Source organism: Argentina silus, assembly GCF_951799395.1.
Source record: "Argentina silus genome assembly, chromosome: 2".
Classification (NCBI taxonomy): domain Eukaryota; kingdom Metazoa; phylum Chordata; class Actinopteri; order Argentiniformes; family Argentinidae; genus Argentina; species Argentina silus.
The window spans coordinates 18,355,852-18,379,194 of NC_139656.1; the positions used below are offsets into that span (position 1 = coordinate 18,355,852).

The 23,343-nt window shown below is 40.5% G+C and overlaps 1 protein-coding gene across 1 annotated transcript in view; it reads right to left on the reverse strand.

Moving 5' to 3' along the window:
- Nucleotides 1-23,343, reverse strand: part of itfg1 (integrin alpha FG-GAP repeat containing 1) — a 97,047-nt gene that overhangs the window by 68,136 nt on the left and 5,568 nt on the right. The window contains exons 7-8 of the mRNA XM_083664941.1: nt 10,038-10,087; nt 3,187-3,268 (exon numbers count right to left, since the gene is read on the reverse strand). Coding sequence (XP_083521067.1) covers nt 3,187-3,268; nt 10,038-10,087 — 132 coding nt within the window. The remainder of the gene's footprint in view (nt 1-3,186; nt 3,269-10,037; nt 10,088-23,343) is intronic.

A 23,343-nucleotide genomic window follows, 5' to 3' on the forward strand; every position in this document is an offset into this window, starting at 1 on the left:
AAGAACATAAGTATTCAGACCCTTTGTTATGACGCTCTTAAAATTAGCTAAAATGTCATCAACAAATCACTCAATAAGTTGATTTGAGTCCATCTTTGTTGAGACCCAGTGGAGAACTCACTGACTTTTCACCCTCATCACAATACACCATCCCGGACTGGTGTACAGCCAGACCTGAAGATCTTAAAATCCAGCCAGTCCAGGCCCAAAATCAGTCTGTGACAATGTTATCACTATAGAGACAGTTAAAACTCACCTGCCATCAAACAAAATCACTGAATCTGACACAATCAATATGGCTTTGCTAAATGTCAGATCTCTAACAAATAACCGTTTTTTTATTAATGATTTGATATGAGAAAAAGCTGCATTTTATGTTTTTAACTGAGACCTGGCTTACCAATGATGGTGTAGCAACTTTAATTGAGACATGCCCTCCAAATTACAATTTCTTTCAGTCATTTAGACATGACAAAAGAGGAGGTGGAATTGCTGTCTTATATTCAAACCAGTTCACTTGTACTGATCAATTTAGGCAATTTCTCTTCCTTTGAATATCTTGCTTTTGAACTCAAGGCTGAAATTACAGTACTTATCATTACTCTATATAGGCCACCAAAGCAACTATTACTATTTTTATTTATTTCGGATTTCACTGAACTAGTATCTATTGCTATCACAACATATGTCAGGATCATTTTAAATGGAGATTTTAACGTTCATATAAACAAAAAAAGTGATACCAAAACTATTTAATTTTTAGGCTTACTTGACAGCTTTGAGCTAATTCAACATGCCACTCAACCTACTCACCAACATGGTAACTCGCTAGATTTGGTGCTGTCATGAAAGCTGCACATCGTAAATCTTTTAGTATCTAACATCCCTATAAGTTCTTTTGATCCATGTATTCAAACCTATTCGTTTAATGAAATGGTGGATGCCTTTAACAATATCATGTCTAGTGCTCTAACAGTATGGCTCCACTAAAGGTTAAAAAGAGATCACGTGAGAAAACATCTCCATGGTTAAACAACTCTGTTAAAGAGCTGGCAGAAAGGCAATGGAGAATACCAAATTACAGGTTGACTGTGGCAATTATAAGGAAGCAATAGCTGACTATAAAAGGCAGTAGACGCAGCAAGAAAAACACATTTCTCTAAGATGATTAGTGACAATGCTGGCATCGTTTTCAACTATTAACAGCTGCTAAATCCTGCCCCTTCTACTGACTTTCTCTCATAAGCCTCTGCTTTGAAATGTGAGGAGGTGATCCTTATAATAAAATGCATAATAAGCATGTGATAATGGATAAATTCACAAGGATTTCTGCAACAGAACTTTACAAAACTGCAGCCGAGAGCAACTCGTCCACCTCTCGTCTTGACCCTGTTCACACTACATTCTTTAAGTGAGTCTTTGACAGTGTTGCAAACCCTGTCTTGACAATCATCAACTCATCTCTAGAGTCAGGCTTTTTTCCAGATGCTTTTAAAACAGCTGTTGTGAAACCATTGCTGAAGAAATCAAATTTAGATAGTTAGACTCTAACTAATTATAGACCAATATCCAATCTCCCTTTTATTAGCAAGATACTCGAAAAGGTGGTTTATAATCAAATTAACTCCTTCCTACATGAAAACTGAAATCCTCTTACTTGGCCCCAGACAAACGGGCTATGCTTTTAAACAGCCGTGGCAATCTAACTCCCCCTTGATTAAGTCAGAGGTTACAAGTCTTGGTGTATCTTAGACTCCGATCTGAGTTTTAATTTCCACACTAGTAAGGAGACCAAGACGGCCTTTTTTCATCAGAGAAATATCGCCACGGTGCGTCTGTTTTTTAACTCAGCGGGATGCTGAAAAAAATTCAAGTAGACTTGACTACTGTAATGCACTTTTTACTGGCCTCCCCAAGAAGTCTATAGACCGGCTCCAACTAACTCAAAACTGCTGCTAGGCTACTGACAAGGAGGAGAGAGCATATCACTCCAGTCTTAAGTGATCTGCACTGGCTCCCTGTATCATTTAGAATTGACTTCAAACGGTTCTTCTACTCGTATTTAAAGCACTAAATGGGCTTCGACCATTCTACCTTACTGATTCACTGACAACCTATATGCCTTCAAGAGCACTCAGGTCCTCTGCTGCTGGCTTATTGAAGGTTACTATCAAAACCCAAAAGAAAGTTGGTGATGCGGCATTTATTAACTATACTCCTAAACTGTGGAATACGGTACCTCAAGAAATCTGGGAACCAAGGTCAGTAAACATTTCTCTTCAATTTAGCTTTCAATTAGCATTTTATCTATGCTGCTATCTCTGCTGATTTTATTGTATTGATCAACTATCTATGCAACTAGATTGAGTGATGCTGCTTTTATTGTATTGATTAATTATGTTATAGTTGTTTTTGTTTTTAATCTGTTCTCTTTTCTTTCTTTTGCACTGTGTTGTACAGCACTTGGCTGATGTTTTGGTTGTTCTCGGTTTTTAATCTGTTCCTTTTTCTTTCTTTTACGCATTGTACAGCACTTTGAGCTGCATTCTTATGTATGAAAGGTGCTATATAAATAAACACTTATTATTATTACTATTATTATTATCTTAATGCAAGGATAATAGTTCATGTAATTGTGGAATTAAAATCTTTGTTTTTATAGGGTTATACCCATAACTTGATGCCGCTACCTCTATTCTTCACACGAGAGATGGTGCAGAAACTGCATTGCATGTGCTGGATTCGCACCAAACTTAATGCTTTGTAGTAAAATCAAATAAACACATTTCTAGCCACTTTCTTTGCTGTATCACTCAAAGGCACTGTATAACATTATTACGACTGAGATTAAGATACATCCTAATCCAACAAATTTCTTAACAATGAGTAAAGCTGAGACATAATAACCAGATAAGACGTTCCGAAGTGTGTGCTCTTTCTGGGGGGTGTTTCTAGATCAGAGCAGTGAGGAAATGTCATCTCAGAAAGAGCACAGACAGTTCCATTTTGTGGGCCTTTGAAAACAGCCACCTAAAGCTTCTGATTAAGTGAGAGAGCAGTGATGGAACTGGGACTTAAAAGACTTAAGAAGGGAGGTAAGGAAGCAAGGAAGGGAGAGAGAGAGACAGAGACAGATTACCTGCCCCCCCCCCCCCCCACACACACACACACACACCTCAAACTCACCAAAGTCAACAAAAGAAGACTGTCCCACTCCCTTGACATTTTCTGGTGGACTCGAAGACCATGTCTTGTTGAAGATCCCATCCTGGTGAGAGAAAATACAAATTAATTGCAGCATGAAACTGTACTTTAGAGTTTGCAATGTTCAATAAGATTTGTAAAATAAACATTTGCTGGATGGACATAGGGACAATGCCTCCTGAGTCCCGACTGCCTTATAATGAGCAGTTAAGCAGTTCAGACATATAGTAGGAGCCACAGTGGGTGGAGCAGAGGTTTCCAGATTGGTAGGTCATTAAAATAACTATTCTGAAATAACAGAATTACAGATGACCATGCCTAAGAAGTAGGGCATTTAAATAGTGTGGTCGAACCCAGTGGAGAGACACGGCACACATGGGAGTTGATAGTGAGTGAAACAGTAGAGGGGAGAAAACTGTGGGAAGGACCAGGGCCAATTAGAAAGCAGAACCATGCAGTTAGTAGTCATGCTAAGAGCTGTACAGGGGAACATACACTCACTGGCCACTTTATTAGGTACACCTTGCTCGTACCGGGTTGGACACCCTTTTGCCTTCAGAACTGCCTTAATTCTTTGTGGCATAGATTCAACAAGGTGCTGGAAACATTCCTCAGAGATTTTGGTCCATATTGACATGACAGCATCACGCAGTTGCTGCAGATTTGTCGGCTGCACATCCATGGTGCGAATCTCCCGTTCCACCACATCCCAAAGGTGCTCTATTGGATTGAGATCTGGTGACTGTGGAGGCCATTGTCATGTTCAAGAAACCAGTTTGAGATGATGTGAGCTTTGTGACATGGTGTGTTATCCTGCTGGAAGTAGCCATCAGAAGATGGGTACACTGTGGTCATAAAGGGATGGATATGGTGAGCAACAATACTCAGGTAGGCTGGCGTTTAAACAATGCTCAATTGGTACTAAGGGGACCAAAGTGTGCCAAGAAAATATCCCCCACACCATTACACCACCACCACCAGCCTGAACCGTTGATACAAGGCAGGATGGATCCATGCTTTCATGCTGTTTACGCCAAATTCTGACCCTACCATCTGAATGTCGCAGCAGAAATCGAGACTCATCAGACCATCTTCTATTGTCCAATTTTGGTGAGCCTGTGTGAATTGTAGCCTCAGTTTCCTGTTCTTAGCTGACAGGAGTGGCACCCGGTGTGGTCTTCTGCTGCTGTAGCCCATCTGCTTCAAGGTTCGACCTTGGTTGTTAAGAGTGGTTATTTGAGTTACTGTTGCTTTTCTATCATCTCGAACCAGTCTGGCCATTCTCCTCTGACCTCTGGCATCAACAAGGCATTTTCGAGAACTGCCTCTCACTGGATATTTTCTCTTTTTTGGACCATTCTCTGTAAACCCTAGAGATGGTTATGCGTGAAAATCCCAGTAGATCAGCAGTTTCTGAAATACTCAGACCAGCCCGTCTGGCACCAACAACCATGCCACGTTCAAAGTCACTTAAATCACCTTTCTTCCCCCATTCTGATGCTCGGTTTCAACTTCAGCAGGTCGTCTTGACCACGTCTACATGCCTAAATGCATTGAGTTGCTGTCATGTGATTGGCTGATTAGATATTTGCTAATTAGTGTACCTAATAAAGTAGCCGGTGAGTGTATATCCCTGTGGTACTCAACAATTCATGAACAAAGATGCACGCGCACAGTAGCACACATGCAGGCATTCTCTCTCTCTCTCTCAATCACTCACACACACACACACACACACACACACACACACACACACACACACACACACACACACACACACACACACACACACACACACACACACTTTCCTAAACCTATGAGCTCAATGAGGACCATCATTAACTTTGTAAGTGACAGTTTCGGTCACCCTTTCGATTACAGGTCCGTAATTATGCAGTAAGTAGTTGTTATGTAGACAGTAACAGAAAAATAGTTTTGTAGTAAATATGGCAGTACGTATGATGATGTCTAGTCGTTATGTAGAACAATATGTTTCATTTGGAAAGAAACATTTATGAAGGGGTAACAAATGCAAAAAGGTAAATTGTGGTAGTTGCACAACTGACCTCATAATTAATAATTCTTCATGTACAACATGTATAGTTTCTACATACTTAACAGGTAGGCTTTGTAAATAATAATCATGTCGATTTGAATGCTCACCGTATAACTTAGACATGTTACCCCTTTATTAAATTATACTTTCCTAGTTAGACATATCATTGCTTCGACTAGATAACATCATCATACTTACATAGTAATAACAACAATAATAATGTTTTTTATTTGCCGATCAATCGTCAATCAACTGTTTGGAATGTGGTATTTTCTGTATATACCCCCCCGAGACAACACAAATACACTGCACAGAGGACTGTCGCGGTACTTTTTCTTCTTCTTTTTTTTTTCAATTTTTTTTTTTACATATTTGTACAGATTTCACCAGAACAATGTGTGTTCTATCCATTTCACATTGTTTTAACAGTGAAATCCTAATGCACAGTACCCTCCATAAGTATTGGAAAAGGGAAGCATTTTATATTGTTATAGTTCTATAATCAGTTTGGATTTGAAATTAAACAATTACTACAGTATGGGGTCAAAGTAGAGATTCTCAACTTTAATTTAAGTTTTTTTTTTTTTTTTTTTTCTCCAGATTGGGTTCACCATTTAGAAGGTACTACATTATTAAACATACTCCCCCTATTTCAGGGCTCCAAAAGTGTTGGAAAAAAATCATATAAAGTCCAAATAAAGTACTCATGTTTAGTAGACAATCCTTTGCATGCAATAACTACCATAACGACCCATTGACCCCACCAGACGCTGGGTATATTCTCTGGTGATGCTTTGCCAGGCCTGTACTGCAACCATCTTCAGTTGTTGTTTGTTTTTAAGTCTTTTTGCCTAAAATCTTATCATCAGGAAATTAAATGCATGTTAAATTGAATTAAAATCTGAAGATAACTTTCCACTTTTTGACCCTGAAAACAAACTCAACCTAGTTGCTATGGCAGTATGTTTGGGTTTGTTTTCTTACTGTATGATGAAGCGATGATGAAGCCAATGAATTTGGAGGCATTTGCTTGTAATCGAGCAGACATAATATTCCTATTGCTGCTGCTGTCAGCAATAACATCATCAATTAAGACAAATTAGCCAGTTCTTATGGCAGCTATGTATGCCTAAACCATAGCACCACCTCCACCATGTTTCACAGATTAGGTGGTAGGCTGTAAATCATGGGCAGATCCTTATCTCCAAACCTTCCTCTTGCAACCACTCTGGTACATGATAATATTTGTCTTATCTGTCCACAAAATACATATAAAAAGGGTTGTAATTTCTAATTGGTGAAACTAATTTGAAAAAAAGAAAACTCTTTTTTCTCTACTTTAATCTCTACTTTAACCTCGTAGTAATTGTTTTATTTCCAATCCAAACTGTTGGATTTAAAAGAAGACAAAACACTTCCTCTTCCCAATACTTAGAGCTTTCAGTTCGAGACGCAGTTGATAGCTAGCTCCTTACAGTTGCTAACTGCAACTGTAGACTCACTGGCTAAATGGCTGTCTTGCATTACAGTTGAGGTAAAATCAACAGATAAACTGCTAGCTAGCTATGTGATTTGCTTAATGTCAGAGGAAAAAAAAATGGCTGTCTTCATTTGAGCTGTGGTGCTAGTTTCCGAGTGGAATGTTGTGTCGTTATCTAATAAATAGAGTAAAAATGTAGATATTGGGCCTGTAAACCCTCCCTCCTCTTCCCTTATCTTCTCCTCCCGTATGGAAACAGAAGCTGCGTCCTGGCCCGGTAGGAGAGTGAAGCCCTGCTGAGCCACCCATTAGTGATTTATAGCATCTGAGAAACTGTTTCACTGATGAGAGAGAGAGAGGAAAAAAAAGAGAATGTAACTATTCCTTTTCTGCTTGTGCTTATTTATTGCCTGGCAGTCAGACAAAAGGTAAGCAGCTTTTCGAAGTGACCGAGTGCCTCTCCCGCTGGCTTTGTCAAAGTGCCGGGTCTGATGTAAAAACGCTGCATTTATCATGTCACTCTCTCCGTCTGTACCAACCACACAGAAGGCATGGGACGCAATGCAATCCCAATAGCCTGGTCAGGCCTTGGTTAGGTTAACCACTCTTTGATCGGCTCATTGAGTCTAGGTTCTGTTGATCACATGTTGATCGGCTGGTTAGTCAGATTGGCACAGTGAGTCCACCACACATCCTCAGTGTGTTTAAAACACCAATCTCCCAGTTTTTAAAGCAGGATTGTAGAATTGTAGTGAATATTAGACTTGGCGAATACACACACACACACACAGGTTTGATTGAGCGTGTGTGACTGGGTGTGACCGACTCTTGAAGAACGACAATTCCACAATCCTGCTTTAAAAACAAGGAGATTGGTGTTTTAAACACACTGAGGATGTGTGATGGACTCACTGTGCCAATCTGATTGAGAGTTTTAAATCACACACACAGGAGGAGGAGAGATCATACGATTGAGCCTGTGTTTACCCTCTGAGCGGGGGTGACTTCTAAGTCTTTGTGATTGACTGGGTGTTAGAGGCTGTTGATTGAGTGTTTGAGGCAAGAAAAGCCATGACTGATTAAATCTGTTGTGTTGCCTTCTCTGATTAAGCGAGCAGTGGGGATTGAAGTGTGAAGATCTAACTACTGACGGCAGGCTCACCGTTTATAAAGGAAACGCTTTTGGTGTGTCTCTGATGAAAATCATGTGCTTTTCTTACTCACTTAGCTGAGAATACAGAGAAACCGAAGAAAGCGTAGTATCAAACAGCTAAGCCAATACCCTCTTCTGCTTATTTGTTTAGCGGGAGCAGATTCCTTCAGCTGGTGAAATGACAGATCATATCAGTTGTTTCAGTAATAGGGTTGCACAGAGACTTTAACATTTTCACAAACAGCAGAATGATGATGGTGCGGGAGTCTTAGGCGAAGAAAGAGAGAAAGTAATTAAAATGAAGTGTTGGAATGTGGCTAGCGCAGCGGCCTGTGACCAACCGATGTTAAACGAAAGACCACCCCAGTAACGCTGCACAGCAGAGGCAGGGGGATTACTGGGGTCTTCTACCCAGGAAAACCAGGAATTTAGTCCCTGTGTGTGTGTGCGCGTGCATACGTGCTTGTGCGTGCCTGTGTATCTGCACGCGTGCATGCACGTATGTGTACACTACAGTACATGTGTATGTGCATGCAATTCCGTGAATTAAATGAAGGACACATGTAGGTGACTCTGCTGCCACCGATCACTGGTGTATTTCATCAACGGCCCCAGTGCCAAACTCCTCCTCTGCCCAAAATCGCTAAACCAACAAAAACACCAACAGGAGTGAACAGAGTGGATGAATTAGATGGGATTAATGATTGGCCAAATCCCCACTCCTTCTAATCACCAAGCCAATTATGTGTCCCGTGTGTGTGTCCCGTGTGTGTGTGTGTGTCCCGTGTGTGTGTCCCGTGTGTGTGTGTGTGTCCGTGTGTGTGTCCGTGTGTGTGTGTGTGTGTGTGTGTGTGTGTGAACCTCCCTACAGGAGTAGAAAGACGCATAGCCCCTGGAGTGAATGGGGAGATTACAATGGTAGAGAGGTTTGCTGAAGCCCAAATACAGACCACACAACCGAGCACGGATGGAGGAGGGAGGTGGGGGCAGGAGGAGGAGGGAGGTACCCCTCCAGTCCAAAACAGGCAACAGCTCAGGACGGGTGGACATACAATAGGTGCAGGGAAGGGGGCAGGAGGTGGGGGGGGTGGGGCAGATCCTCAAAGGTCCTGGCCTTTACTGAGATGCGTGAGTGACCTTTAACAGGGTCCATCTTAAATACAGTGCCAAATAAAACTCTCTCTTTCTTTCATCCTGCACCCTTTCATCAGTTCTGCCCTCCTCCCTTTCGCTCTTTCTGCCCTACTCTTCATATCCCTGCGACCCCTCCTCTTCCTCTCCATCTCTTTCTCCCTCTCCATCTCTTTCTCCCTCTCTGCCTGCTTCCCTCCCTCCCTCTCTCTTCTTCAGATAAGTCTGGGGGCCCTTTGCTCTGTGTGCCTCTGCATTTTGAATTTAAACTACCTCAAAAAAAGACTGTACCTGCACTCTCACAGAATACAAACTACCACAGCAGTGGAAGCATGCATACTTGCCAACTGAGGAACACAATCTACCAAAGAGGAAAGTATTTATGTACACAATGCAAGAATAAACCTTTCACATGTAGTCAATAAGTATAGATTGTCATTGAATAACTAATATTTTCAACAGTTAATAACATGCTTTGTACTGGAGCACCTCTGAAGACACATATGTTTGTCCATGTCCAGATTGTGAACCTGCAGAAAGGTTTTCTTATAGTGAACATTGAATTAGAGTGGCGATAAATTCGTAAGGTGGCAAACTATGGAGACACTAGAACACATAAAATCCAGGTTCTTGTAACTTAAGCACTTTATGACAATTGTATTTGTAAAAAGCGCTATTTAAATCCATTCGATTGTGAGAACAGAGTAAAAGTAGACATTTTCTTGTGAAAATGTAGTGGAGTAAAAGTAAAAGATTTATGATATATTATTTTTGCCAGATGTATAAATACTCAAGTAAAGTACAGATATCCAAAAACCTACTTAAGTACAGTAACAAAATACTTTGTACTTTACACCACTGCCTCGGGGTCCCTGGTTGTTAGTCTCTTGTACTGGCCTGCTTTAATTCATTTAGCAGATGAGTTTATCCACGGTCAGCAGTGCATGGGTGGGGAAAGGACCAAGAAAGCATGTCGAGCAACAGAGATGAAAACAGAAAATGTGGACTTGTACCTTATTGATCCATGTCTCAAAGCGGTTCTCTTCGGTTGTGAGGAATACATCTGAAATAAGAGGGATAGGGAAAAGATAAAGCCATTATTCACCAGTGGACAATCTTATTAGGAATCAAACAGAACCCAGGGTAATCCTCATAACATTCAGACATAACATTAAGGACATTAACCTATGGGTACAGTAGCTATACAATCTGATTTGTTTCTACTGCATTGGTCTGTCCACTCCACTCACAGCTCAGATCACACTGGAAAACATTGCAGGACAGAAGGACAGATATGAAAGCTACAGTAGATGGCAAGCAAAAGTACGACTTAACCACAGATACATTTTCATCTGCATTTACCTCAGATATATTTCCTCTCTCCCTTTCTTATACATGTTTTCTTACCCACTCTTTATTCTTGGGGTAAGCATTAATGATTATTAATTGAATATTTCTGCATTTTTAGTACCATCCTCCCGTCTCTGCTGCAGAGGAGCTAATTGTACATTAAATAATGTAATTGATTAGCCCCTGAGCTCTGTACTCCCTGTGTAACCCTGGGCTGGGAGAACACTGCAGCACAGAGGAGAGGGGAAAGATGGAGGGAGGGAGGAAATAGAGAAAGGGAGAGAGATGAGGAGGGAGGGCATCAGGCTCTGTAATCCACCATTCTGTACTCAAAACACACACACATTCACATTCGTACACATAAATAATGTCTGTAGAGAATGCACTCCCCCCACCCCAAATTAATTACTCTAAGTAACTGTACTGCACAGGCACTAAAAAAACATTTGCCATCTAGCTTATGCTTTATGCACAATAAAGGCCAGACTGGTTACGCTGATACTGTAGTTTACTGTCCTAGCACTTTCAGAGTTTTCAAACTGATTTGTGGAGGTAAAATATGTAATTCTCTCTCAAGTCAATACCCCTCTACCCCCTGTTAAGTCTAGGCTTCATATCGGCCATGGAAACCCAATATTTAATGGTGATTATTCAAGTAAAGTGTGGCAAAATAGGAGTCACACAAAGCAAGCTCAAGACAACAACCCATTGGTAGTCTTCTCCATGCAGGCTAGTGGTCCTTTTCAATGGAGAGGAAGGAGCGCTTGCCCAGTGACAGACTGTATTGACTGTTCCATGGTGTTCTGCTGTCAGATAGAGTGGGGATTGGGGTGGGAGGTTATCCATACAAATACAGACTGTTCCAGACCTCCCTCTTACACACATCAGACACACACAGATGTGTGTGCACAGCACACATGCGATCTTAAGCCATGTCACTCATGTAGAGTGTGAAGCACTCTGCTAGTCTGCTGATGAACGTAAACAGGTTGCTTAATCAGGCTATAAGGAAGCTTGCCCCGGCCTTCCATGTGTGGCTGAGTACCGATGAAGATACAGATGAGGTAACATGTAACTACTCCACATCACTTGCTCGACATCCTGTAAACATTACATCCCCTATGGGACACTCATCCTTTTCCTCCTCCTCATCGACGCTGTTTCACAGTTACTGACAGCCCTCAGCGGCTCTATAAACACCGTGGCTCAGTAAAATAAAAAAACTGACACCTGCTTCAAACCTCTCTACTCTCCTATCACACAGTTAAACTAAACTAGTTTTATACGGTAATGTCGCCACCATTTAGCATGTAGGGAGTCCTTTGACTTTTAAAGAGTGGAAATATCAGGAGGACCCAAAGGGGCCAACACATTTTGATGTATGGGGAGGGGAAGGTGACAACAAGATCAGACAAACAAATTGTCATAATATTATGACAGGCTGCAAGAAACTCATAATGCAAGGGAAATTACAGATATACTTAACGGTGGTTGGTGTTATCCAAGTAATCTAATCGATTCAGATCAACATGCAGAAATGAGTGGATACTAGTGCCAATACTAGTGCCATTTCGTAATTTCATTACGAAAGTCAAAGAAATAAAATAACACATTTCATCTATAAAGCGCTTTACATTACAAAAAGCACTGTCTGCAGTACATTACCAGAAGAAAAAAAAGGGAAGAAGGAAGAAAGAAAAAGGATGAATAATAATAAGAATTGTACATCTTGTATATTTACATCTCTAACTTTGAACTCTGATGCATAATTCAGGTGTGGGACTAAGTGGAAGGCTAAGTGATATGTCATGTTGCTGCATAATTTCAAAATTGCAAGTGCTGAATTCACAAAGAACCACACAAGCTTATTAAAGTACGGTCTTAATTATTCAAAAAGAGATGAGATTTTTAATTGATACACCAAGACTCACAGCCTGTGGCACTAGAATTATCACTATTACCAAAAGATGCATATGTGGATGGAAGCCTTCAAAGCATATCACAAGCAAAGCAGTTCAAATATCTTAATTGCAAAGTGGTAATCTTTAATAAGACCATTGTTTTTCCACCTCCTCTCTTGGATTAGGAGTGATTTAGTATGTTTTGATTAATTTCCCTCATCCTTAGAATAGAACAATTGAAGAAAAACCCATCAGACAATAAATATGTTCTCAGATTAGCCGTGTGTGGAACGGGTGGTGAGTTACCAAAATCAAACATAGCTTTAGTTAGAATGTCACAGGGAAACACAGGTACAGCCATAGAACATTCGTTCAAGACTGAACAACAGGTGAAGCAAAGCCAGGCTTAAAAGCTGGACAAATAATAAAGCACAGGTGTGGTCAATTAACTAAATGGGATGGATAAGGAAAACAATAAAAGGAGACTCTGGCGGCCACTGGTGGCCAGTGGGGGAAGCAGCAGGATGAGGAAGATTATTTTCTCAATTACTCAGTGGAGAAACGTATTGTTGATTCAAGGCCACTATTACGAATCAAATAATGTGTCTGTTTAGATTTCCTTATCACATAGGCTAATCTACACAATCAGGTCCAATCAATCGTCTTTTCAGACTCAACTGAATAATCAGGAGAGTCATTGATAATAACAGGGGAGTGATATACAGTAAAGAAAAACAGGCAAAAGGGGGTTTGGTTGATGATGTTCCAGAACCTCGAATTAAATTAGATTAAAAATTAAATGAGAAAAACATTTATAGGTCTTGATTACCTTGGTAATTTCACTGTCTTATTTTAGACCACTTGTACAATGTCAGACCTATCCAGCGTTTCACATGTCAAATTAGCTTACTTGCTTCTCGCAGGCTTGAATTTCTTTCGTTTGTTTGTCATGGCCTGTTTGTCATGCTTACCACCATTATGGCATGTATATTTCTGGGATTAAAATATTAACAACCACATTTACATTATACCTTCAGGCAAAACGTTCCAGAAAAGAATTCAGTCCAAAGAGATATTACAAAAAATCTTGTTCTATCCAACATTGGATTTATCATGACATGGTATGGGAATGACCTGATTGAGTTATGGCACTGGAAATTAATCATGAGATCACCTATGACAATTGATTTGGTGGAAGGGGAGGAGTGGTGGCCCTTATTACTTTTCACCTAACTGCAGTAAAACTGTGATGGTACTGTCATTCAACAAATGAGGACATATTCCAATAAACAAAATCCCATTTTATCTTCAGAGATCTTATGTGGAGCAAAGAAAAACCTGATCCCAAATGTAGTTACATAACAAACAAAAAAAAGTATATAGAGAAAACAGTGCATCTGTCTTGCTGTGTTACACATGGATTATCTAAAATGGATTACAATGAGAAACACACAAAAAGCCTTGAGGGGGGCCTTGTGTTTTTAGAAGTGGCAACATGGTCCCGCAGCTTCGTCAGCGATATTCAATTAAGTTCAATGAGGCACAAAAAAAAAAGAAAAAAAAAGAAAAGCAAAGCGCAGATTATTTGTATCCCTCTCACATCCCTATCCCCCAGCACTGGGAGAATGCTAGGCCTTATGATTTGTGTTTGCACATTCCTATGATGTGTGTTTGCACATTCTCACACGCACATGCACATGCACACATACATACATACATACATACATACACTGGGGAAGCTCCAGTTGCTGGTGGCAATAAAAAACTGTTTCGCCAAAACTAAATACTGTTTCCAATTCCATCTCAGTGGAAGAATGAGAGAACAAAGTGAGGAGTAGTTCATTTCTCTGCTTCAAAGAGCTGGCGTACATTAGACCAGTAGACAGCAGAGATGAACAACATGAGAGGAACAGCAGGCTGTAGACCATATTGAGAGGGGAAAGTGGAAAATTTCCAAAGCAGAACAAATCTAATTTGTTGGCCACTCTTCTAAAATTCTGTGAGACGAAAAAAGATCTCCCCATGTTTACCAATCAAGAACTAGCAGGTCTATAGGTTTATCTAAATTGATCCTCAACTTTTGAAAACCGCTTTGGGGAGCAGGCTAAGCCTGTGCAGAGTTGGAAGTTAAAAAGATAGGGATGCGTTGCAACATTCTTAACATTGTTGAGAAAATGGGAATAACTACAATGGGCTGGTATCCCGTTTAAAGTGAGTGATACCTTGCAACACGTTAAACCAATCAAATACCTTGCTTGGGCGGATCTCCGAAAAACTTAATTCAGTTTTTCCTTCAGGTTTTCTACCATTTTCTTCAATGTTATACAAGGCAGCATAATCAACAACTCTCTGCGAAATATTCCTACCCGGTTGTAAAAGATGACACACATAACAACGAGCAACTATTCTAGGGGCATGTGGGGAGAGGGTTCTTGGAATGTGACAATCAATGAAATTGCAAGCACGTTCTCCCATTGCTCCATCCAGTTTGATCAAAGCCAGAACGGCTAATCTGAAGATATTCATAACCTCTCAATCAGATTTGTTAAGGGGATTGGAGGCAATTGGATGTATCTGTCGACTGTTTGACTCAGACTTTATTATAGCTTTCTCTCAATTCCATTCGGGAAGTCAGGATGAAAGCTCCCACGTATCCCCAGCATCGCATTAGCGTTTGAATAAACAGATATAGAAGCCACCATTCTGATAGATAGCCCAGGTGGGGGTGGAGCTTTGACACAGTGCATTATAGATATCTGTGGGTGTTTTTCTCACTCCCTAACTCCCCATATCTCTCCCTCTTTTCTCTCACATTCCTTTTTCTGCCTGAGATCATTTCATTACCTGGGGTGTGTGTGTGTGTGTGTGTGTGTGTGTGTGTGTGTGTGAGAGAGAGAGGGGGTATTCTAGCTGGGGACCGTCAGCTGCGTGTCTGAGGATAACAGGTATATGATAATCTAATTTTATGACGGCCAGTATTTTAATACTCATGAATGCAATAACGGATTAGTTCAAACACAGTGCCTTCGGAAAGTATTCAGACCCCTTCACTTTTTCCACTTTTTGTTGTGTTATAGACTCAATTTAATTTCACTAAATTTTTGATTAAATTAAAATAATTTGCCATCAATCCGCACACAATGCCCCAGAATGACAAAGCGAAAACATGTTTTTAGAAATTTCAGTAAATGTATTAAAATTGAAATACAGAAATAGCTCATGTATATACGTATTCAGACCCTTTGCTATGACACTCTTAAAATTAGCTAAAACGCAAAAATGTAATCAACAAATCACTCAGTAAGTTGAATTGAGTCCATCTTAATGCAAGGATAATAGTTCATGTAATTTTGGAATGAATATCTTTCTTTGTATAGGGTCTCTGATTTGCATAGGAATCAATTACACGCTTGTTGATGCCATTTTTGCATTTTAGCTAATTTTAAGAGTGTCATAGCAAAGGGTCTGAATACTTACATACATGAGGTATTTCTGTATTTCAATTTTAATACATTTTTACTGAAAAATGTTTTCGCTTTGTCATTCTGCGGTATTGTGTGTGGATTGATGAATTATTTTAATTTAATCTATTTTAAATTGAGTCTATAACACAAACAAAATGTGGAAAAGTGAAGGGGTCTGAATACTTTCCGAAGGCACTGTAGCTGAGCATTCCAAGCTGTTTTTGATGGCAGGGAAAATTATTCTAAAACTATAATTCGCTGAATACACCAATTAATCTTAAAAAAAAACATCGCCATAGCTTTTGCGTTCTAACTCAAAGTTAACGAAAGCTCTCCTTGTACATCCTCATTAGTCCGCACAGTTACAATGCACCATGCCAGCAGGGAAAATTATGGGAGAGGTCATCATTCGAAGCATATTATACAAGCCTATACCTTTTAATAAGATTGAGATTTTCTAAATGAAAAATTAACCTCACACTAACAAGGCTGATTAAAGAGCCATATTAATCTTCAGGTCAGGTGTGTTAGTTGGAAAGAAAATTGTGTTGAAGAAAGCGATGAGAAAAAAAAAAGTATCCGATGACAAACGAGGACAATTAGAGGTTTTGATTTGTCCTTAATTACACCGTGTCCGTCTCTCTCTATCATTAGTCTCACATAAAGCTTGTAAACGGCATGCTCTGTGATCCCCATTGTATGTGGCGTGTATGCTAGGCATGCGTTGACTCACTCCCTCACGCTAGCCACAGGTTTCGTCTGATAGGATTTTTCCTTGATGGAGTTAAGTGGATGACTGTCTGCAGAGGGAAAAAAATATGTCAAATTAGCTAGAGTATTATTCTGCCATTGTTTTTTTTTGTCTTCTTCTATGAATTCTAATGGGTTGTCATGACAAAGATAACAGTTATTAACCAACAGTCCAACATGCATTACAATATATCACCCATTGCCCTTTTAGCACCATGTTAGCCAATTAACGCATATTAGCATAACTCTACAGTAAGGCACCTTACTACCCTGACTGCTTTGAGCTAGTAGCTTAATGCACAAAGCGTCCTCTGACCCTTGTGCCATTTGAGGCCAGTGCTCTCCGTAAACCAAACCTGACATCCCTCTGCTCTGCTCTAAATTTGTGTCCGATGAAGCCGTCGGCAGGTATCACCCATCCCATGGGTCAGTCGCGCCTGTTCCCATTAGCCCATAGAGGAGGGAGAGGGAGGAGAAAGGGGGAGAGAGAGAAAGAGAGAGAGGGGGGGGGCTGCTTTTCAGCTCTCCTTCTGGCTTTAATGCCCCTGAGCGGCTTATTTGTTAGGCTGTTACTCAGCAAACAAGCTTGTGACTCCTATTACCTGCTTGGTGACAGATGAGAGGGGAACAAGACAGAGAGAGGAGGAGAGCAGGACACATCCCCCTCAGGCCACAGAGGAGATGGGATCACACTGGGCCACGCTGGAGACAGATCTCATCGCTCTATCCAGGGGTTGGAGGAGGGTGGATGTCCACATTTTGTGTGTGTGTGTGTGTGTGTGTGTGTGTGTTTCAAGTATTCACCAAGTCTAATATTCACAAACCTAAGAGAAGCCATTCTGTTTTCATATGTTACATTCTATTCTCCTCAAATGAAGCAGGCTATAATATAACAAAGCCAGCACAGTGGTGTTACCTGTTCCCAAAAAAAAGTTGGACGGAGCAGACAGAGAACTCAACTCAATGACGTCAGGAAGTAAGCATGTCATCAAAAGGATATATCTCAAATTATAATGATTTTCACTTCAGTTCTCTCTCTCTCTCTCTCTCTCTCTCTCTCTCTCTCTCTCTCTCTCTCTCTCTCTCTCTCTCTCTCTCTCTCTCTCTCTCTCTCTCTCTCTCTCTCTCTCTCTCTCTCTCTCTCTCTCTCTCTCTCTCTCTCTCTCTCTCTCTCTCTCTCTCTCTCTCTCTCTCTCTATATATATATATATATATATATATATAAAAAGTTGTATATTGATGTACTTATACAAATTGATTTTCATCTTAAAATCTTCCATTTTGACTGGAGGGGTTTTTTAACCTCTCTACTCCAGTCCAGGTTTCTGCTGCTACACACACTGGGAGAAGGAGGCCTTTGACATTATAAAGAAAATGTCATGTCAGTCGTCAGTGAAATAGATACCCCGACCACCAGACATTTGGAGCTCCAGCTCCAGTGCTGGAGTAACGACCAAGGGAAGGGATGTAGCTTTGAGCTACAGAATCCCTGCTCTGACAGACACATAGCCTACATAAGGAAAAGCACTGCTGTAGATATAATTCTGCATACCAGGTGAAATACTTAAAATTTATCAAATTGTAGGCAAAAAAAACCTAAATGCAAACCTGTCTAAGGTCAGGTAGTGGTTGAAACATTGCCATGTCTGCTACACCAAAGCCAGCCAAAAAGCTATGAATCTCATGAATGCCACAAACACATCAGACAGGCCAGCTGTGCAACCAGACACCAAAACTGGATATTAAATGAAAAAGGGATATTTAGTTTGCCCTCATTTCAAATAAATCATTGCTGTGCTATTAGCTAATTGGTATTTCCTACATACGGTACTCTCCAAGACTGGTCTGCATCACACAGGGACTACTGCTATAGAGCATGGACATGTCAGCGTCTACTAAGGTTCACCGCCCGCATGGCTGCATGTTTTCTCTCAAGGACAGTCACCCAACACTTGCCCCATTAAGGAAGAGAGGAAAGGGGGGACGCGTAGTCTACCTGCCCATGACTGGCTATTCAGCCAGCTATGCGTCAGTTAGAGTAAAGCTAACAGTCTCCATGAAATCATCTTTCACCTGTTAATCAGATCGAATATCTGCAGACGTATTTCCTTAACAGTTGAAATTTAACAGCTTGTTTATGGCCCTGGAACTGACATTAAAAGATTTGGGGACAAATTTTGAAGACTGTCAATGCCAGCTTCCAACCCAAGACAAAGCAAAAGAAGAGCATGGGAATTTGGGGAAAAAAGAGGTTAAATCCCATAAATAAATCCAACATAAACCAATATACACACTATGTGCCTTGAACCCAAAGGTTTTCAAAGCGCCTCATTCACAAACATGACACAACGGAGGCAGAAAATTGAAAGATGCTATTCTGAGGAAGAAATAATCTCATAAAACCATTAAGGGAACAACGTAGGTGCACTGTGGAGGATTACGCCAACTCCTTGCGCTGGATCCTGGTTCTCTGGCACTTTATTCAGTGGTGGAAAAGCAGAGTAAAACTGCTCACTGTAGTCCTGTAAAGAGCTTAGAGAAGCTCAACCGTGAGTGGAGTGGAGCCTATGTGTACAGTATGTATGTGTGTTTGTGTGTGTGTGTGTTTATTCATAAATGTATTTGATTCCTGTAATCAAAACTGGCTTTGCTCCGTGAAGCCAACCCCTTAAGCTACTTAGCCTAATCAAAACTGTGTGGGTTGATAAAGTTGGTACTAACAGAGTGGAGCGGCTACATGATCTTACCATGTTGAGGCCTCTATGAGCCATTGATCTTCTCACAAAAACCTAGTATGATTGAATCCTGCTTCGTATTATGCTAATATAGCATACCACTTAGAGCCTAGAGAGGAGAAAAGTAGTAGTAGTACTACTAGTAGTACTACAGAGCAGAGACTAGTCTATTTAGTGGATTGCACTGGAAACAGCATAACCTCAGGCCAGAGCCATACTGTATATCAACAAGAAATCTGGAGCTTTATTTATTCATATATTCATTTATCTACAAAAACGGATGTTTACCAAAAATAAATGCAACAATGTTCTATTTGATACTCTGCCAGCTTTCCGGAAAAGGCATAAACATTGCACTTGAAAGGCTGGTGGCACACACTGACTAGAACATTCTGTGCTTGCTTTAATTTTGAACACTGGAGAATGACCACATTTTGCTAACATTAGCAAATGTAGAATTTATGACTACATGTTAACTATTCCATGATAATCATGGCAGCAATGATATACCATCACAATTTCATAAAATGCATTGTCATTTAGAGTAAAGACATTAAGTGGCAGTTAGGCAAGATTGCGGAAAAAAATCCCCCCTACTATAGATACAGTACCCTCCTAATTCAAAACGAAACCAAAACAATGTCTCACTTCCCCATCCCTCCCTCCCCGACTTAGTCTCATGCAGACGCACCTGAACCTCCTCATCAGCATAGCTGATCTACTAACCAAGGGCCGCTCAATGCGTTATTGTGGATCTTTGTACTGTTATTATTATCGTCAAAAGTGGTCGGGCAACTGTTTTTCTGAATGGGATTTTAATGGGATAGATATGATCTCAGATGATGATCTTCTTCCAGCCAATTTCACTTTCACCGAATCGCTACGAATATACCAGGGTCATTTGCCAATATTTTAATTATTAATTTTTTTCTCTTGCCACTTTAAATTTGCCTGGCGACCCATGCTGAATTTAAAATGTTTCATTCACTCACATATAATTCAGTCTGGATCTGACATTTTCAAGTTCGATTGTGACTGCATCTTTTTTTTTTTTTTTTTTTTAAACCAGTCACATTAAAAAACAACAAAAAACAACAACAAAGAACACAAGAAAGAGCATGACTCCTGATCCATTGCCAATTACTCCCTTCACAGAACGAACCTCTGTCGAGGCTTTAAATTTCGCGCCTATCCCGGTGTCAAAATACCACTAAATATTTCCCCTGCATGTTTTCTATCTCACGCGCAAGTTGCTACATCATGCTGTCAAGTGTAGTTGAATTTTACTTAATAATAATACTTTATTTTAGGTTATAACTAAGAAAGCTCATCGACTTTGGGGGTTGTTTGAAAGTCAGGAAAAGTGAGATACGCAGCAGTCACATTCGGCTGGAGGAGGCAGGGAGCAGCAGAATGTTGTTACAATTGTTGAATCAACTATGACCATAATTGCGGATCGCACCAGTTTCGTTTTTATATTGAAACATAGTATTCGCGAACCTTTTGTTGGCTACCCGCCAAAGTAGCTGATAAAATGTAGAGATTTACACGCCAATGGCAAAATCTACCAGCATTTGGTGAGTGTTAAGGACGGTTTCCCGGACACAGATTAAGCCTAGTTCTGGACTAAATCACATTTTCAATAGAAAATCTCCTCTGAAGACATGTTTTTGTCTAGAATTAGACTTAATCTGTGTCCGGCCCTTAGTCATGATGTTACAACTGCATTGAGTGGCAGAGATTTTTATTCAACTTGACGTTGCATATGTTGTTAGTGCATGTGAAATGGAACTTGAGTGAGCTTACTCACAAAATGAAATAGACTTATATTTTGCAATATCTGCAATATCAATGTCGTGCTAAATCCCTTTAGAAATTCCCACTCCGCTAACGTTGTTATATGGCCAATCTGGTTCCTTTACATTTACTCCGAGAATCTACTTGTCGCTTTACCTGAGCAAGGTTGCCGTACTGGATTCTACACGGAGCATTGCGATGCCATGTTACCTAGCGACAGGCCATGCGACAGTATCGGTGTCTTTGTGCATATTTGTGAATACTGACTTTTATAATCATGTGGCAATTACCACCTTTTTCTGGATTAGTTATTGCATCCCCCAATTCCCAAAACCATTATCAAGATTAAAAAATGTGATACCCCAGGGTATCTAAACACATAGTGTAATATAAAGTAACTGCCATATACAAAATCCCTGGGGGTGATTATTTGATGCTAGAGGCTTATTTGAATGTTTTCTATAATGTTAGCATCTATTGCTCCTTTTATTGTGAGTTTTGCTAACACATTGACTTCATAATCCTGCTAGGAGTAGCCTATAGGCTTTGGCTCTTTCCAGTAATGACATACTGCTCATCTAAGTACCTTACCACAACAATAGATCAGATTGGTGACGAGATGTGAGGAGAAAGCACTGGTAGTAGAGAGAGAGATGAGATACCAGCTTTAAACATGGCCCTGTGACTGATATACTGTAGAGACGGATGGCGGCTGTACAACAGTCCAATTTAAAGATTAAATGAGGCCTTGACACTGAACAGGAAGCAATTTCAGATCTCATACCAATAGTGCAGAGTGGAGGGGGGGCACTGAACTGAGCGCAGGTGTGTATGTTTACAGATTTAAACACATGGCAAAAATTGGAGTCGTGCCATGGGTGTGACCCTCCTCTGATCATCCTTGAACAGGACACATGCTAATAAAATAGGCTACCTCACTGCTATTCTGACCTAACCCATACAGAGGGCCACATAAAACATAGGTGTAACGGGGCTCCGAGGAGTATAAAATGGAATGGATTATTTATTTATAGAATATAACTTAATTGTAAAAAGGCGTACAATTGTCTTAGCTTCATCTCAACAAAGTGACAAGGTACAAACAAACACTTTTAAAGCAGTCAGTCTGTCAGTTTCAATTTCCAAAATCAGACCAGAGAGACATGGACAGTCCAATTGACGTACATCCAACACAACACAACTCTGACTCACCAACCCATTTTCTCCTCCTGAAAAGATTCATCATCCATACTCCCACACTAAGCTCCTCACAGCCCCATACTGATGCTCCTAACATCCATAATTGTAGAGCAGTGTTCAATGTTACATTTTGTGCTATTGCTAATCTGCAGCATTTTCTCCACAGCTGCATAGGCCGTTTTAAATGCTTATTTTTTTTCCACACTGCCAATCAGTGAAAGAGCGGAGTGTTGCCACAAGGACGGGGTACCATCCATCCGTCCTCTTGGTTTGGGGAGCAGGCAGCCCCCCCATGTCAGGTGACGTGGGCCACCGTGAGCTCCAGCCTCTGCTTCTGTGTAGATAGGCTGGTTTACAATCCCTTTAGGACATACACTCACTAGTCTACAACCTCTTACAAAAGAGGATGAATATGAGAAACAAGCAGCTGACAAGCAGTCATTCAAACTGACTGACTGACTGACTGACTGAACCTGGAAGCTGAAGCATGCAGTTGAGTAGATAAGTGTTTAAAAGGTTCATACTGCCATCGCAACAAGTGAAGTTGTTCAGCTTGCTAGATAGATTACCTCCTTCCACGAAGGACAGAATATCTTCTAGGGAACAAAATTGGCAAAAATGTAGTTGATTATAGCAGATCAGGTCATGAATTACATGGAGATGAAGAGTGGAAATGGTTTGAATATCAAGTTATCTTAACAGGGACCAATTCATGTTTAAAATATCCTTATATTGTCATACTGGTTGTCATCATCATGCATTTAGGCCCTATGCGCAAGCAGCAAACAACACACGACGTGCAGAGAAGCAGGGCAAATGCTTTAGCAGTAATTTGACATGAATAAGCACAAGTCGGCTTTGATGATGCAACTTATGGACTCCAGAATAAAGTTAGGAATTTTCATGTGAGACAGGAGTACGGATTTTGTGTTTCAGTGGGATTTAGACTGGATAGAAAAGCAGCTTATATAGAACAGGAGAAGATGGCTGTGACAGAGATACCTAGTGCATCTTGCATAGTGCGCAACACTTTTTTCTGGCCCTTCAAACTTCCACCACCCATTTGGTAACAGTTGCCAGGGTGCTAATAGTCTCTAGTGACCTGCTTCTCTAAAGACCCAC